General features: G+C 39.5%; 1 protein-coding gene across 2 annotated transcripts in view; it reads right to left on the bottom strand.

Moving 5' to 3' along the window:
- Positions 1-2,384: 2,384 nt before the first annotated feature.
- LOC6047146 (centrosome-associated zinc finger protein CP190) overlaps positions 2,385-18,571 on the bottom strand; it is a 28,669-nt gene continuing 12,482 nt past the window's right edge. For both annotated transcript variants that reach the window (XM_038260677.1, XM_038260676.1), the window contains exons 2-4: positions 16,055-17,952; positions 8,642-9,230; positions 2,385-4,308 (exon numbers count right to left, since the gene is read on the bottom strand). In XM_038260677.1, coding sequence (XP_038116605.1) covers positions 3,074-4,308; positions 8,642-9,230; positions 16,055-17,839 — 3,609 coding nt within the window. In that variant the 5' untranslated portion in view covers positions 17,840-17,952 and the 3' untranslated portion in view covers positions 2,385-3,073. The remainder of the gene's footprint in view (positions 4,309-8,641; positions 9,231-16,054; positions 17,953-18,571) is intronic.

Here is an 18,571-nt window from a genome sequence, read left to right as displayed (position 1 = left end):
CAGGCAGGATGATGTTACAGTTCTAGTAAGAATATTTTCGCTCTGCTAGAATTCTGTAAGAATCCTGTGAGAACGCCGTGACTGGGAATCATTCAACCCAGAATCATTTTTCGCGGTGTTCATTCGCTCGCGCCAACTCGCGATCTCCGGGCGATGAACTTTTCGCCCAATTTTGTCGCTGGCGCTTTTCAATAAGAAGAGTAATATTTATTTTGGATTGATTCAAGCTACCCCAGTTCAAATTACTTACCTAAATTTAGCGGCGCAGGAAAGTAATGCATTTCCATCAACGGCAGAAAAAATGAACTTGTTTGAACAAATGCAATGATAAGATGGTAATGGCGGCAACCACATTCGCCACAAAGCGGTTTGGCGAAAATGACATCATTTTCGACAGATTTTGCTCTGTCAGAATTTTCTCACAAAATTCTAACCCAATTCTTACAGGTTTCGCTCTGTAAGAAATTCTAGCAAAATTCTAACAAAAATCTGGCAAGTTTGCTAGAATCATTCTAGCATAAGGCTACCAACTGTACGGATTTTTTCCTTACTATACGGATTTTCGAACCTCTTCGCGGATTTTTAACAGGCCGGAATTTGTGTAGGGAATTTTACGCATAATACGGATTTATACGGAATTTTAACAACTTTTAAAGCATTGAATTGCTTTTTTGATTTGGTCGAAGCTTTTGTTAACTAGAAATTTGTATTTTTCTGTGAGTTTGATTTAAAAAGTTGATAGGACCTTTAAAAATAACTCTAGAATTGTTCTTATAGAAATTCCTTACTAAATATATTTATCCATTTCCAAAGGCTTTCGAAAACTTGTGAAAACATTTCAAATAACAAATCTAGAGTTTTTTTTAAAGGTCCTATAAACTGTTGTGTATCACATGTTATAGGATTTTTTTCAATAAAAAAAACTCTGGAAAAGTGTTCGTGAAAACACTAAGAACGATATTATTCTTAAAAGCAAACTTGACATTTCGTAAACTTTTGAACGTTTAACAAAAAAAAAAATGAAGAACATAATGATTTGATTCAAATCACGGTTTATTTTATGAATACTTTTAAACGTGCAAGTCAAAATCACTTTGATCGCATTTTGTGAAATTTGTTAGCCGTAAGAACGACACAGTTTTATATTTTTTATTCTCAAATTTATTAAATTTAATTTATCTAAAAAATTCATTGACAGTTTTTGTTATACCATGGGGTCATTTCGGCAAAGTGTACGAACTTTTGTTCAGCAAGAGTTGGTAGCCTTATTCTAGCAGGATTCTAACAGAACAACTTCTGCTAGAAATTTCCGTGACCGGTTCACCCTTTCTACGCTTTGAAACAGTTACGCCTGCAGAGTATGCAAAAACCATGACTGGCAGTCGACCACAGCTTGCTAGCAAGGACTCCAATTAAAAAGCTTATTTCAATTCACATTAAAGCACAGCTTGCTCTGAAGCGCCTTTTGGTAGGCAACACGAAAGCGGTGCGCAAACAGATCAGCAGCTGGCTGGTGAAACGCCTGAAAGTAGACAACCGAGCAACGACTTTTGGCGTGGGTAAGTACTGCAGACCGGTAATTATGAGTCACTTGCAATTTCATGGAAAAAAACGTTGCTTAATCCACCTTTAGGTGGGTGGTGCCTTCCTTACATTCATAAAGTTATACAACAGAGCCTCAAAAAAGAGTATAAATAAGACTTATTTTTATCAAAATATCTGAGATCCGGCCTAAAAAAGTGTATAAATAACACTTAAGTGGTTATAACTTTTGATAGGGTTGTCGGATCTTCAACGTTTAAGGCTCATTGGAAAGGTCTTTTGATTACCTATACAAAGACAGGTCGCATGGTGGATCCGGACAACGTTTTCATCAAAATATTTGAGATCCGGCCTCCAAACAGTGCATAAATAACACTTAAGTGCTCATAACTTTTGATAGGATTGTCAGATCTTCAACGTTTTGGGCTCGTTGGAAAGGTCTTTCTAATACCTTTTAAAAAACGTATAGCATGACAAAAACCACCCTTTTTACAATCTTCCGGACTTTATTCGAAATCGTTTTTTAGCATAACTTTTGAAATACTTTACTAACCTTCATAATATTAACTAGGGTCTTGTGGGACCCCAAGACGGATCGAATAAGACCGAAACGGTCGAAATCGGTTCAGCCAATCCGGAGATAATCGTGTGCATATTTTTCGGTGCACGGACTCACATCCAGACACACGCACAGACATTTGTACAGAATTTGATTCTGAGTCGATATGTATACGTGAAGGTGGGTCTACGAGGTCTAATAAAGAATTTGAGGTGTGGAAGGCAAAAAGCCAGACAGATTTGATTTTTGAAATCTTTCGGAAGAAATAATAAACTCGACAAGATAAATTTATTCAATATAATCTGTTTCTATTTATTCCACTACACCGAACTAAACTCGATAGACATTATTTGTTTGGGGGCTCACGAAGAAGCTCTAAAACTGTTTTACTCTTATGAGCTAAAATAATTTCAAAAAATCATAATCAAGTCTATTTAGTACTTTTTTAGTTTGTAAGAAAATTAAACTTATTCGCTAGCTGATGTTTTGTAATGTATTCGTTTGTAACTGGTTCTTTTAGTATTTTTGAAAATAGGTAAAATAATGAGTGCGAAATTTTACCAACACCGAAATTGTTTGCGCATTTCAGTAAAGGTAAAATTTCTTATGTTTTTTAAAGGCGATATCTTCCACGCAATTAACGCGATGTTAATTTGCATGCAAAGCATCAAAGTTGATGGTTCTTTAAATAGCTTTTGTGTTTGCTATTTTAAGAAGCATCAAGAAAATTAAGCAACTAATCTACAACTGAAACTATATATATTATTTTTACGATTATCAATTCAAAATAAGCATTGAAACATATAGAACTGGCTCTATAAAATTAGTAACAGTGTAATGCTATTACGACTCCCTTTGTAAACTTTTCTGTGCCTGCGCTACCAATTAATATTAGCACATAAATTCTCTTTTCTAAAAAGTCACTTTGTCGCTTACAATTTCTAACTTATTTTCGATAAATCGTCAACTCTTTTACAGATCGTCATCCTCGTCCCAATCTCCGAGCAGCGAGTTGACCACCTCCTTCGACTTGGTCTTGTCCTCTTCGGGCTCTTTCGCTTCGTCGTCACCGTCCTCCTCTCCCTTCACCTCCTCCTTCGCCGCCTCTCCGTTGTCCTTCGCTTCCGGTTCGCCTTCCTTTGCCGCTTCCTCCTCCTCAACCTGCTTCTTCTCGTCAACGCTGGTCGCTTCCTCCTCCTGCTGACTCGTTTCGTCCTCGCGCATCGACGTGTCCGTTTCGCTCTCGGCGGCCACAATCACGACCTGCGTCGTCTCGCTGTCGTTCATGCTCGCCTCGTCCACGCTCACGTCCGGCGTTTGGTCGGACGTCGTGGCCGCAGACGGTTCCGCCTCTTCAGCGGGAGCGGCCGCGGGTTCTTCGTCCTCCTTCGCCGGCGGTTCTTCCTCAGTCTTTTCTTCCCCGACGACCTTTTCGAGCTTCTTCTCTAGGTCGGTGTCGGCGGTTTCCGCTTCCTCCGCTTCGTCGGCCTTAACCTCGCTGTGCCACTCGTCCAGCAGGCGATCGATCTCCTTCTCGTTTGCGGCCTCTTCCGTGGCGGCAGCAACGGCTTCTTGCTTCTTGGGATCTTCCTTCGACTTGCTTGGCGCAGGCTTTTCCTTTTCTGCCGTAACTTCGACCTTCTTCGCTTCCTCCTCCTGAACCGGATCCGGCTCCGCCGCCGCAGGCTGCTCCTCCGTATCTTCGCTCCAATCTCCCTCCAGTTCCGAAATCAACTTGAGCTTCTCCTTCTCCTTTGCGGCCTTTTCCTCTTCCTCTTTGGCCAACCGAGCCGCTTCCTCCTCCTCATCAACCTCCGAGTCGCGCGTATCGTCAGCGCCCTTGTCCTGGCTGCTCTCCGGATCAACGCTCATCTGACTGTCCTCTCCCTTCTCACTAGCAGCTTCCACCTCCTTCTCCGAGGGTTGCGTCGACGCCTGCGAAGTCTCCTCCTCCTCCACGACGGAAGCCACCTTCTGCGCCTCCTTGGACTTTCCACTCGATGCAGCCACCGTCGTCGTGGTGACCGTGCTCTGCGTTGCCTGGGACAGTTCGTCCCCAGCCTGGCTGTACATGACCATGATGTTGGAGTTTTGGCCGCCGTCGGCGGTGCTTCCGCCGGCGTTGATCAGCTCGGTTCCGTCCGCGAGCTGCAGGCCGGCCCCCGTGATGAACTGGTCGTCGTTGAGGACCATGACGACGTTACCGCCTGAAAGAAGTTGAAAGTGGTTGTTAATGTTGTGTTAGAGTGAGTTATCGAGTGCATTTCCCGAACACCGACATCAAATTTGCTAACCATAAGCAAAATTAAACAAAAACGTTTTTAAAACCAGTAAAGAATAATCAAATCTGGTCTAAAGACTTCTCTGTTAATATATAGGACGGAATGAAGAACTAAACACAGGACCACAGCCATTGTTTGAAATGTGCGTAAACACTTTTGTTCTCGATAATCGAATGCTTCCCAAAAAATCTCCAAAGCCACCGAACAACGAAGTCAACAAGAAATATTCTTCTAGAAAAATATTCAAATATTAAGAAACGATGCTAGTCGAACCTTTTTCGAGCGTGTTAAATTTGAAAGCAAACCATAAAGCAATTTTTCCAGATAACCATGTCGCGAGTGGGATAAAGCTTCTAGGAGACGAACGTTTTCGGAGATTTAACAATTTATATCAGTTCCAACGACAGAATTGAGCTCGCAGATTTTTTTTGCCGAGAATCGCTAAAATATGTCCGATGGATACGACGATTCTAAATTTATTTTTCATGAAGGAGTTGAGGTCGAACAAAGAAACTGTCTTCTACCATCGATGAAATAAGCGATAAACTTCAGCAACACTTGAAGGGATGCACAGTGGGCAAAAACGGGTGAAAAAACGGATCTTTTGATGCCGTCAGTTTCTGCCTGTCGAAAGTATCATTTTTAATGTAAAAAATTACGAGGAATCGATTGGTGGCACTTTCATTAGCGGCAAATGACAGAAAGTGGTCCATTTTACCCCACTTTGCCTTTTTTAGGGTGTTTTTCTCGAATATCTTCAACTGCCGTAGTTTGCCGCACTTCTAAAGTATCTTATTTTATGTAAAAAATCACGAGAAATCGATTGGTGACACTTTCAATAGCGGCAAATGACGGCAAGAGCCCATTTAGCCTTATTTACCCCTTATTGATGTGTTTTTCATTAATATCTTGAATTACTGTAGTTTCCTACAGTTTTAAAGCATGTTATTTTATGTAGAAAATCGTGAGGAATCGATTTGTGATATTTTTATTGGCGGAAAATGACAGCATGGGCCTATTTTACCCCAGTTACCCCATTTTATGTGTTTTTCGTCAATCTTTAATTGCCGTTGTTTTTACACTTTGAAAGTATACTATTTTATGTAAAAAATCACGAGAAATCGATTGGTGACACTCGCGTTGTTGGCAAATGACGACAAGGGCCCATTTTGCCCTATTTAACCCCTTTTAATGTGTTTTTCGTAAATATCTTGAAATTACATTATTTCTTACAGTTTCAATGTATATTATTTTATGTAGAAAATCACGAAGAATCGATTGGTGGTGTTCTCATAAACGGCAAACGACGGCAAAGGCTCGTTTTGCCCCATTTATCCCATTTTATGTATTTTCTTTAATAACTTGAATTGCCGTGGTTTTCCAAACTTTAAATAAATGTTATTTTATGCAGAAAATCACGAGGAATTGATTGAAAACCCCCTAATTAGCGGCAAATGGCGACAAGGGCCTATTTTGCCCATTTTATGTGTTTTTATTCAATGTATTAAACGTGTCGTAATTTCCAGTACAGTTTACAAGAATGTTACTGTAGAATGCACAGTACGTTCAAGATATTCACGAAAAACATCTCAAGAGGGAGTAAATGAGGTAAAATGGGCCCTTGTCGCCATTTGCCGCAATTAAGAGTGTTCTCGTGATTTTCTATATAAAAAAATATACATTGAAAATGTAAGAAATAATGTAATTTCAAGATATTTACGAAAAACACCGTTTAATGGGTCAAATGGGGCGAAATGGGCCCCTGCCGTCATTTGCCACCAACGCGAGTGTCACCAATCAATTTCTCGTGATTTTTTACATAAAATAGTATACTTTCAAAGTGTAAAAACAACGGCAATTATAGATATTGACGAAAAACACATAAAATGGGGCAACTGGGGCAAAATGGGCCCATGCTGTCATTTGCTGCCAATGAAAATGTCACAAATTGATTCCTCACGATTTTCTACATAAAATAACATACTTTAAAACTGTAGGAAACTACAGTAATTCAAGATATTTATGAAAAACACATCAATAAGGGGTAAATGAGGCAAACTGGCTCTTGCCGTCATTTGCCGCTATTGAGAGTGTCGCCAATCGATTTCTCGTGATTTTTTACATAAAATAAGATACTTTAGAAGTGCGGCAAACTACTGCAGTTGAAGATATTCGAGAAAAACACCCTAAAAAAGGCAAAATGGGGTAAAATGGACCACTTCCTGTCATTTGCCGCTAATGAGAGTACCACCAATCGATTCCTCGTAATTTTTTACATTAAATATGATACTTTTGACAGGCAGAAACTGACGGCATCAAAAGATCCGTTTTTTCACCCGTTTTTGACCACTGTGCAATGGTTAGGACCATTCAGAAAAAATAGCTAACAATCTAAAAAAAATCACCCACACACAAAGAAAATATTATCACTGTAATGACAAAAGTAACTTACTTTTGAATAAAAAAGTGGTTAAAATTCGCTATAATAAAAAATTATTGTTTTAAAAATGAAAACTTCTAAAGTTTTTTAAAATCTCACTACCACTCACAAGTGTAAATAAAGAGTCTATCCTGCTCACGTCAGTTGATGTTTACATTTTGAACGAGCAGGATAGACTCTTTGTTTACACTTCGGTTTCGGCCCTATTACAATGTTTAGCTAGAACTGATTAAAATGTTTTAACTTTTAATACGACCAGATATTTTTTTTAATTTGCCGTTCTCGTGTAACCGTGTACGCCTAAGTCCCAAACGTAAACAATCATTTTGGTAGTGCCGGTGGTGAGTTGACCACGACGTGACTCAAATCCGAACGCGGCCACTGCCAGAAGTCGGACGTGGACACCTTTGCCGGTGCGGAACGAGGTCGGGGCGTTAGGGGAATGTTTGTTTTCGAAAAGGACAAGGCCAGCTTCCTGCAGGACCTGCCATTGTTTCACGGCCGTAGTTGGTAAGAAGGAAGCATGGGTATTTTGTGGGATTGCGAAGAAGTCACAGGTTAAGAACGTGTTTAGTGTCTAGCCAACTTCAATGCTGTTAATCGTTGAAATCAACGGCGTTTATATCATCGATGTCGTTGATCGTTGATTTAAACTTAAAAACTTCATGACAGACCGGAGTAGCCTACAGTTGGTGATCAATGAGTAAACAAAATATTTATGACCAACTGCGATCGGTTTTCGGCACAACATGAAAGATTTATCTCTTGGGATTCGATCGAAACACATTGATCACCAACAATAGGATACTCCGGTCTGTCATGAAGTTTGACATCTAGGCCAATCTTAATCTGGGTTCTGGAACATGGGTCATGTGGTCAATTCAGTATTGTATCATAAAAAAGTGGTGGGTCTCGTGGCGCAGGGGTAGCGGCTTCGGCTGCCGATCCCGATGATGCTATGAGACGCGGGTTCGATTCCCGCCTTATCCACTGAGCTTCTATCGGATGGTGAAGTAAAACGTCGGTCCCGGTTTCTCCTGTCTCGTCAGAGGCGCTGGAGCAGAAATCCCACGTTAGAGGAAGGCCATGCCCCGGGGGGCGTAGTGCCAATAGTTTCGTTTTCAATATTGGAACGGATTTTTCAAAAGACTGGAGTTTCAATTAGGACCTCGGTGTTTTTTTTATTATGAGTCATGGTTCGTTCGCTCTTTTAAGTGAACCGGCTCTTTGAGCGGTTCGCTCTTTTTTTTGCCCACCTCTACTCCATATGCTGAAGACAGGTGTTTGATGAGAATAGGTATATATATAATATATTTCCCCTATACTTTAATATCTTTCTTTTGCAAACAATCAAACAATCCAGCCTTTTCTGTACCCTTCTAGTCTGCCATAAAAAAAACCCCTTCCACGTGTGCGCTTAAATTTCACCCCACTGAACTCTGGCGCGACACCCTCGTGCGCGCTGTAATTGAATTTCCTTTTGGCGATGTAGCCAATGCTGCGAAAACCACACTATCGTTGCCGCACAGCATAAAATTGCCTAACGACAGGCGATTATTTTGCGCTTCACTTGAAATTAACAAGAAAGGGGTAAGGTTTGCGCTGTAGGCTGGCTACCAATTTTGTTTTATGGCAAACTAAGTTCTCAATTCAAGTTCGAATTTGTGCCATTTTTGCAGGAATTTAACAAGGCAGTTATTTTAATCTGTTTGGTAAAATAAATAATTTTATTTTTGCGACGGGGGAAATGCACTCTAAATGCAACGAAATCAATTTGTCAAAATATAAATAAAGAAAAAGTGTATCAAAACAATTTACCGTTTCCGCTGTTCTGCAGCTGGGAGAAGATTTCCTCCTTCTGGCTCTGGGTCAGCTGCAACTCCGTCCCATCTTCGGTGATGAGTTTGGTCAGCTGGTCGGGCCCTCCGGCCGCACTGATCGTGGTGGTCGTGCCCGTTTCGCCGTGCACCGTCGCCATCTGGTGCTCAATGTACTGCTGCTGCTGCTGCTGATGGTTCTGGTGGTGGAACGTTCCGTCCTCGATGACGACCCCGCTGGCATCAACCAGTCCCAGACTGGTCGCGATTCCGGACGCCACGTTCGAGAGGGCTTCCGCCTCGGAGGACGGTTCCAGCGTGATTTGCTGAATCTGCAGCTGGGACTTGCCACCGATTTGCGACACGGTTTGGGCGCCGGTCGTGTCGATGACGAACGGAAGGGCCGCGTTGTTGGTGATGCTGATGTTGGAGAGGATTTTGATCTTGTTGGGTGAGGGCGTTGGGTCTTCTAAGCCCTCCTCTTCCATTTGGTACTCGTCGTCGGAAAAGTCGATCACGCCGTCCTCGCGGGCCTTCTCCTTGTGCAGGGCCTTCATGTGGTCGTACAGGTCCATCTCCTTGGCGAAGACCTTGGTGCGGGAAGAGAAAAAAATATTGTTTAGAGCATGAAGGCATCATCATGTAAAGAACTGTAAATGTTTTTGCCGTTCTACGCTTAATTGTTCCATGACATTTTTGAACGATTCTGACTTTTTATCATTTTTATGTTTGGTTTTACGTATACTTTCAGAAAAAAACACATAAAATCTAGTACTTTTTAAGAAAATCATTGAAAACAACACCAAGTCTGTTTGTCCCATCGTTGAACTTCTACGCATAATTGTCTCCCAAAGTAGTTTCTATCACGAGATCATGTGTTTTACGAAGAATTTTATCTTGTTTACTAGTTTACCTGCAAGAGGATTACAAGTAAGGGTGATAAAATGTTAACCGGGGTGATTTGGGACATATAGGGCGAATAGGGACCCGCGGGACAATTGGGTCCTAAAATTAAGCTTAATTTTTTGATATTACTGTTCACAACGATAAAGCTTATTTTTCTGAGTACAATGACCCTTTGAAGTTTGAACGACCGCAAAGGATTCAAAATGGATTTTTAATTCAATTTTTAAAAATTAACTTCACGGCCCTTCTTGACAGAAAAGGTCCTTCTTGACAGAAAAGGTCCTTCTTGACAGCTTGTTCCAAGGGGACCATAGTTGATCCATCAAAAAAATGTTGTCTTGTCAATATATTATTTTTTTTGCATCAAAATGAAAAAAAGGTGATCAGAAGTGGTTTAGAACGGCAGAGTATGTCTTAAAAATTGCTGTTGTTTCTGAAAAATCAAATTTTATGGCCACGTGGTTTATACACGATCCCAAAACATACATTAAAATAAAGTAGACAGTTACGGTCTGGGTGGTCTGGGTGATGAATAGAGAGAATGCGTATTCACATTTTAATAAAAAAAAGATTTTTAAATAGCATTTTACGCCTGCCCAGGTGTATTGCAATCATTTGTTTTCAAAATATCTAAGGCCGTTGGAAATATTTTTAAAAGTTTAAGCCATTTTAATTGCATTTTAATTGGTTTTAAGTTGATAAGATTTCTATTTATATTAAAATTTTAAAGCTTTTAAAAAAACATTTTTTTTTTTGCTTTCTCGATTTTTCAGACCGATTTTGAAGGGTTTCAACGGCCTTAAATCTATTTTTTTATCAAACTGCAAATTTTAACATATTTTTTTTATTTTAAATAATTCATTTTTATTTTTTTTTTCAATGCATTTTCTTTTTGCTTTAAAAAACAGTTTTTCAAAATTTTAAAATTTTTGCATTTGAGAATTTTTTAAATTTTATACTTTAATTTTTTTTTTTGGCTTTTAAAATTTTAGAATGTTAGCATTTCACAATTTAACAATTTTAGATTATTGAGATTATAGAATTTCAAAATTTTAGAATTTTCAAGTATGGAAATTTAAAAATTTAAGATTTTTTTTAATTCAGGAATTTAAGATTTTTTTGATTTTTTTAATTTTATGTTTTAGAATTATAAAATTTAAGAAACATACAATTTTAGAAATTTAAAGTTTTAGAATTTAAGAGCTTAAGAGATCGAAAATTTAAGAGTCTCTGATTCTTAGTATTTTAAAATTTTAGAGTATGCCAATCTCAGTGTTTAAGAATTTAAAAATTCAAACATTTTAGAATTTTAAATACTTTAGAATGTTTTTTTTTTATATTTTGGTTTTTTTTACATAAGAACTATAGAATGTCAGAATTTTAGAATTCTAGTACAGTCCAGACTCGATTATCAGAACAGAAGATTTGTTTGCGACTTCGGATAATGAAATCACGAAAAAAATCGTTTTTTTTTTTCATTTTCTTTATTTTAAGACCAAATTTGAGTTTTGCAAACTTATTTTAAAATTTGGATTTAAAAATTCTAAATCATGTTAGAGTAATTTAAGGGTCATACTTAAGCTCAAAAATCAAAAATAAAACAACAACAAAATATTTCTTTTGTGATTCGATTATCCGAAGTGTAATTTTGTTAAGGCCTTCGGAAAATCGAGTTTGGAGTGTATTATAGAATTTAAAATTTCTGTTTTTTGTTTTTTGAATTAATTATTCTTTGTATTTATTTTTGCTTTGTTAAAAACTCAAATGATAATCCCTTAATTCAGAGCAAAAAACGAATTCCGATCTTTCTACTTTGGGAGCGTTCTTTTATTACGTAACGCAGTTGGGGGACCGGACCCCCGGACAGGGTCGGAGGCCGTGTTACGCTCCATACAAAATTTTCGAAATTTGTTTGGAAATTGTTACGAGCTGGGTGCAGAATAGTTGTCCGCAAAGCGGCCTCAATTTAAAACTGTCAAAGCGGAACCAATTTACTGTTTGGAAAATGATGCCATGAATTGGCAAGTATTGTAATCGATCTATAATTTATTTTATCAGGAATAAAAAAGTCGAGGGCGTCGAGCTTTTGAGCAGACTTAAGAAAAGGGATGAAATCGAGATTGTCTTAATTCGTTGCTAACATTTCCATAAGCGCTATGTCTCACCCAAAACCTATGTTTACAAATTGTTTAAGACGAATTATCAGTAACTGTGAATGGCACCTGCCAAATAACATTGAATAATCTTACTCCTGTATTATCACTGCGCTTCAAAGATACATAATCACATAACTTCCATCCGGTTGCTCTTCTGATTCACGAAATTCCCTTACTTCTGACGCAATATTCCATCACGTTAAAAACAAAGAAGAACTCTTTTTACCACCCATCGTTTAGTCTACAAAAAAACCACGAAGAACTTAATTTTTCAGCGAAAACTTTAAAATGTATCATCAGATCCAAAATGTTTCAAAACGAGTCACTTCAACAGCAAAAAATAAGTCACGCTTGAGCTTGAACAAAGCCTTCTACTTTGTTTATGTTTACAGCTGTAGTTCAGTTGTATTAGTGAGGAGCAGTGGGTATCATTCGGAAATCACGTTACGCATTCTGTCTTTTCAGCACCAGGTTACGCGGTGGGGGGAGCGAGGGGGTCTATAAATCCGATTTTTTGCGTTATGTAATAAAATAACACTCCCTTTCTGCTTTATCAGATTTTTCTTACGAGGCAACGCTGGATTTTAAATACTATAGTAAAGTATTTTGGATTTGAATATAAAATTATTTGAACTCTGTAATTTTTATGCGCATTCAAATGATCAAAACCAAACTAATCGATTTATTTATCAATACATACTCAAACACTTTCCATTTCTGTGCATTATTTATTTTTTCCTGAATAAAAAAGTATTTTCACATTTAAAACTATGGCGTCCAAACCGGTGAAACGCATTGAAACTCGTCAAGGCATCCTGACAACTGGACGAAGAATGAGACATCATTTAAGAATACTGAAGAGGAGCAGTTCTCTACGAAATCGGTCTTTTTTCTTTAATTTTAATTTTTGTATTTTTTAATCCGGCTGAAACTTTTTTGGTGCCTTCGGTATGCCCAAAGAAGCCATTTTGCATCATTAGTTTGTCCATATAATTTTCCATACAAATTTGGCAGCTGTCCATACAAAAATGATATGTGAAAATTCAAAAATCTGTATCTTTTGAAGAATTTTTGATCGATTTGGTGTCTTCGGCAAAGTTGTAGGTATGGATATGGACTACACTGAAAAAAATGATACACGGTAAAAAAATTTGGTGATTTTTATTTAACTTTTGTCACTAAAACTTGATTTGCAAAAAACACTATTTTTAATTTTTTATTTTTGATATGTTTTAGAGGACATAAAATGCCAACTTTTCAGAAATTTCCAGAGTGGGCAAAAAATCTTTGACCGAGTTATGAATTTTTAAATCAATACAGATTTTTTCAAAAAATCGAATTATGGGTCGCAAAAATTTTTCAACTTCATTTTTCGATGTAAACTCGAATTTGCAATCAAAAAGTACTTTAGTGATTTTTTGATAAAGTGCACCGTTTTCAAGTTATAACCATTTTTAGGTAACTTTTTTGAAAATAGTCGAAGTTTTTCATTTTTTTAAAATAGTGCCCATGTTTGCCCACCTTTGAAAAAAATATTTTTGAAAAGCTGAGAAAATTCTCTATATTTTGCTCTATTGAACTTTGTTGATACGACCCATAGTTGCTGAGATATTGCCATGCAAAGGTTAAAAAACAGGAAAATTGATGTTTTCTAAGTCTCACCCAAACAACCCACCATTTTCTAATGTCGATATCTCAGCAACTATAGGTCCGATTTACAATGTTAAAACATGAAACATTCGTGAAATTTTCCGATATTTTCGAAAAAAATATTTTCAAAAATTTAAAATCAAGACTAACATATCAAACGGGCCAAACATTCAATATTACGCCCATTTAAATTGTTAGTCTTGATTTTAAATTTTTGAAAATATTTTTTTCGAAAAGATCGGAAAATTTCACGAATGTTTCATGTTTTAACATTGTAGATCGGACCTATAGTTGCTGAGATATCGACATTAGAAAATGGTGGGTTGTTTGGGTGAGACTTAAAAAACATCAATTTTCCTGTTTTTTAACCTTTGCATAGCAATATCTCAGCAACTATGGGTCGTATCAACAAAGTTCAATAGAGCAAAATATAGAAAATTTTCTCAGCTTTTCAAAAATATTTTTTTCAAAGGTGAGCAAACATGGGCACTATTTTAAAAAAATGAAAAACTGCGACTATTTTCAAAAAAGTTACCTAAAAATGGTTATAACTTGAAAACGGTGCACTTTATCAAAAAATCACTTAAGTACTTTTTGATTGCAAATTCGATTTTACATCGAAAAATGAAGTTGAAAAATTTTTGCGGCCAATATTTCGATTTTTTGAAAAAATCTGTATTGATTTAAAAATTCATAACTCGGCCAAAGATTTTTTGCCCATTCTGGAAATTTCTGAAAAGTTGGCATTTTATGTCCTCTAAAACATATCAAAAAATAAAAAAAATTAAATATAGTGTTTTTTTGCAAATCAAGTTTTAGTGACAAAAAGTTAAATAAAAAATCACAAAATTTTTTTTTACCTTGTATCATTTTTTTTCAGTGTAGTCCAAATCCATACCTACAACTTTGCCGAAGACACCAAATCGATCAAAAAATTTCTTCAAAAGATACAGATTTTTGAATTTTCACATATCATTTTTGTATGGACAGCTACCAAATTTGTATGGAAAATTATATGGACAAACTAATGATGCAAAATGGCTTCTTTGGGCATACCGAAGGCACCAAAAAAGTTTCAGCCGGATTAAAAAATACAAAAAAAATCGAATGACCGAAATCTCAGAGAATTGCTCAGAGATTTCAAGCTCCGAATGAAAAACATGAAGCAAGTAGGACTGGAATACAGAACGGCCTTCAGAAAGGAAATTCTTCAGTACAAGCACATGGTAAAGGAAAGTGCGACGCTATTGATGGAAAAGCGAAAAATAACGAAGGATGAAAACTGATACACGAATTGCTGCTAGGAAGAGCTAGCGGAGACTGACAGTAGGTTAATCTAACAGTAAAATGTCGTTTACTCCTTCAACAAGAATCAATTCGGAACTCAGAATCCGAACTGTTTATTTGTAATAGGTAAGTGTTCTAAAGTTAACAAAACTAACTAAAGATTTTGTGAAAAGGTACACTCAGAATGGAACTAGAGGCGACCACGAACGCAAAGTTCGCAACAGCCATTTGTTAATTATTGATGTTATATTAAATTGAACTATAAAAACTAAAATAAATCTTATTTATTAGTTAATTTTGAGTACTTGCTAGAAGGAACGACCAAAGAGCGCAATTCAAACATATTCATGGCCTATTAAGACATCACGTTTCCGCTGTTCATGTTTTTGTTTAGGCAAAGTGTGTTGTTATCGTCAACTAAAATGAACGGTTCAATTGGTGTTTGCTTGAAATTAAAGTGTTACACTTTACTACCAATGGGAGCTAAAACCAAGGCGTCCAAAATGGAGAAACGCATCAAGGCTCGTCAAGTTGAATTCCTTGCTGCTAATGATTTGACAAACTGGACGAAGAATGAAGAAGATTACATTTACGCTCGAGGCCTGATCCAAAAGCTTTGAGTAGATGATGAGTTACCAGGAAAGGAACAAAAGATCCTGGATTTTAATGTTAGGGAAGTAACCCTTATAATGGATATCGAACCGACGGCATCGTATCCAAGTTATGAAAAGAATTGATGCACCGAACAATGAACATGATCTATGTAACTAGTAACAAGAAGAAAAAACGTTTTTACTAGGATTTTTTTCATCGCTGCTCACGGCAAAGGCAAATGTGATGCAATAAGTTTTGACTGGTTGTGAATGCAAATGCTTCGATAGTCATTGACATTCCACAAAAAGATTCATTAGAGCTTTCTTTCGGAAGTAAATTGGTAGCATAGGACCAAATTTAGAGAAAACTGTTAGTTATGCAGAAGTTTTGCCTTTTCTTTTGTACTGCACATGGAAAGGTAAGTTCGACACTATTGGTGGAAAAGGCGGAAAAAAGTGGTAACCTAGGACGAGTATTGATCATCACCAAAGGTACTATACACGAGGTGCTTCTAGAAAAAGCTTGCAGAGAACGTAACTTTTTAAACAGTTAGGAGCGCGTTCTTGATAAATCAACCTCGTATTAAGAAATAACAAACTTTTCATCTTGTTTCTGTGTTTACTAATTGAACAAAAATTCTTTGTTTGCGAAACAAAATTATGACGAAGATGACATTCGCCGTAGCGAGATATGAGAGAAGCTGCAGAAGATAGCTTGTTTTAGTTCCAGCTACTTGAAACCCACGTCTGTGCTGGGGAAACCCTTGTTCGCTTGAAAAGTATTTTGGAAAACATTTTGAAAAATAAACTTCGAAAACTCACCTTATTGCAGTAAATGCACTGCTGCAGATCGCCCCGCTGGTGGTTCTCCTCCTCGTGCTTGGCCAGCAGCGTCGCGTTCATCGCCACGTGCCCACACTCGGCGCACGTCGGGAACTTGATCGTCGACTTGATGTTGTGCTCGGTCAGCCAGTGGTAGAACAGGTTCGGATTGCGCTGCTCGGCGCGCCACCCGCAGTGCTCGCAAATCCGCGCGTCGATCTTCTCCTTGTGCTTCACGATCAGGTGATTGCGGAACGCCTTGTAGCTGGGGATGCTGATGGGGCGGCCGTCGATGCCGCAGCGCAGACACAGCCACGGGCCGGTCATATTTTCCGCGCCCTTCGCAATCAACGCGTGCATCGTCTTGGAGTCGATCTTTTTCGGGCCCGACGAGGGCGTGGATGGGGTTGAAGCTGGAGCGGGTTGTCGGATCGCTTCCGTCGCTCGGCGGACCATCGAAATGTCCGCCTTGAGGGGGGTTGCCGTGCGGACCTCCATCTTGACGGGGGCGGAAGGGGTGGCGGATGCGGACGCTGATTGCGCCTGCGGCGACGTTTTCTGCATGATCTTCAACTTGATGTTTTTGTTCTTCTTGACCAAGTGCGGGTACTTTTTCAGCACTTCGCTGATGATTTTGGCGTGATCAACGCTGCCGGACTCGTCCTTGACGGTGATCTGCTTGACGCCACCGCCACCCGGCGAAGTCTTCGGTTCTTGCTTGATCACGATCTGCTTCAGGTTCGGACTCGGTTTCGTCGGCAGCTGCTTCGACTGCTGACCTTCCTCCTCTTCATCGTCGTCAAACTGTGTGTCGTCCGCAATTCCAGGCGAATCATCGTCGTCCGCGGCCAACTGACTGCGCAACCTTGCCGCCTCCGTAAACTCCTTCACTTCCTGCAGGTTCGGCTTCTTCGCGGCCGGCGTCGAGAAGCTGACCGGCGCGGGACGCTTCGCCACGTTCGTGTAGCCCTTCCTCAGCTTCTCGAACGGCGACGTCTCCTCCTCCTTCTTGATCTGATCGGCCGTCACCAGCGGCGTACTCTCGTACGAAATGTCGTCAAAGTTGCCCTCCAACGTTTCCGGCACGCCCGACTCGTCGAACCGCGTTGGCCCCGCACCCTGCTTCCCCTTGGCCGCGCCGTACTTTGAAACGAGCGCGTGCGGATCCGGAGCCTGCCCTTTGTGCGACGGCGTCAACGCCGCGATCGTCGTCTGGTGCTTCACCATCGTAACCGCTGGCCTTTGCGGCAACCCCGTCTTCACCGGAGCCGGCTGCCTGATCGCGCCGTAACTTCTCGACGGCGCCGAATGGAACGAACTCTGCGGATTCCGGCCACGAGCCGAAGGAGCCTGCTTGTTCAGCAACACCGGCTGCCTCCCCACGTTCTGGTTGATCCGCGTCGTCTGCTTGTGCGCCTCCAGCAGCTTCAACAGCACCGTCATGCTCATGTCCTTGGCCGTCTTCAGCAGCTTCTCGTAGATCCCGTACTGAAACTCCAACGTCCCCGTGTACATGAAATTAACAATCGGAACAATAACATCCGCTTGCAGGTCGAGCGGCATGATCAGCACGTCGTCGTACATCTCGCACGTACTCTCCAGCATGTTGAAGTAATCCGTACAGGCGCTCAGCACCAACCGGTGCACCTTAAGCTGGCTGTTGTCGTTAAACTGCAGCGTCAGGTCGCAATGGTCCGTTTTGTTGAAGAAATTTTGCAACTTCTGCAGGAAGAACACGCCCCAGTTGTCCACCTTGACCGATTTGGTTTCGGTTAGGCGCGTCATTTTGAATGATTTTTTTTTTGTGTTTTCAAACTAAACTTCAATAAGAAACACTTTTTTCGCACTTTATACTGTTGATTTTTCCGCGGATTTTATGAACTTTCACATGAATAAACCTGCAAATAGGAAGAAAAAGAGTAAAATTAGTGCATTTTGATTTAATTATAATCATGAAATTTGCAAGAGAAGAAAAAACTACAAAATTTGCTAAAAAAAAGCGATAGAAATAGGAAAGCTTTTGTTGTCTTTTGTTAAAAAAAAACTATGCTGCACAAGGCAGCTTGTCCGTTGTAGATGTACTTTATCATCAGCTCACTGAGAGCTTGGAATTGTTTCTGTTGAAATTCCAATTTCGACAAGTTCTTGTCAACGTGTAAACCATATCGACTAACTGGGACGAATGGAATTTGGATTGTGCCAACTGTGCATTCGCCGCTGAACTCGAACTCGGCCCCCAATGCCGAGCCTCGACTGTTGTTGGCAGCGCAACCTTGTTGACGTCGAGTTGTTTCTGATCATGATGACCACTGACAACGACGCAATGGGTCACATTTTAACGTCCCTTGCGCCAAACTGGCGCTGGACAAGTTTGACAACGTTTACAACCGGCAAGGGCAAATGATTCTGTTTGCCGCGCGTAAAAAGTTGTCTGCCAAGCCACCTGGCGAGCCTTGAACCAATAATATGGTTGTGGATTCCGCAGGCACGAAAACGCGTTTAGCATCTCTCCATTAA

This window comes from Culex quinquefasciatus, chromosome 3 (assembly GCF_015732765.1).
Source record: "Culex quinquefasciatus strain JHB chromosome 3, VPISU_Cqui_1.0_pri_paternal, whole genome shotgun sequence".
Taxonomy (NCBI): Eukaryota; Metazoa; Arthropoda; class Insecta; order Diptera; family Culicidae; genus Culex; species Culex quinquefasciatus.
The sequence above is the reverse complement of the archived record's forward strand: the minus strand, read 5'-3'. Positions and strand labels throughout refer to the sequence as shown.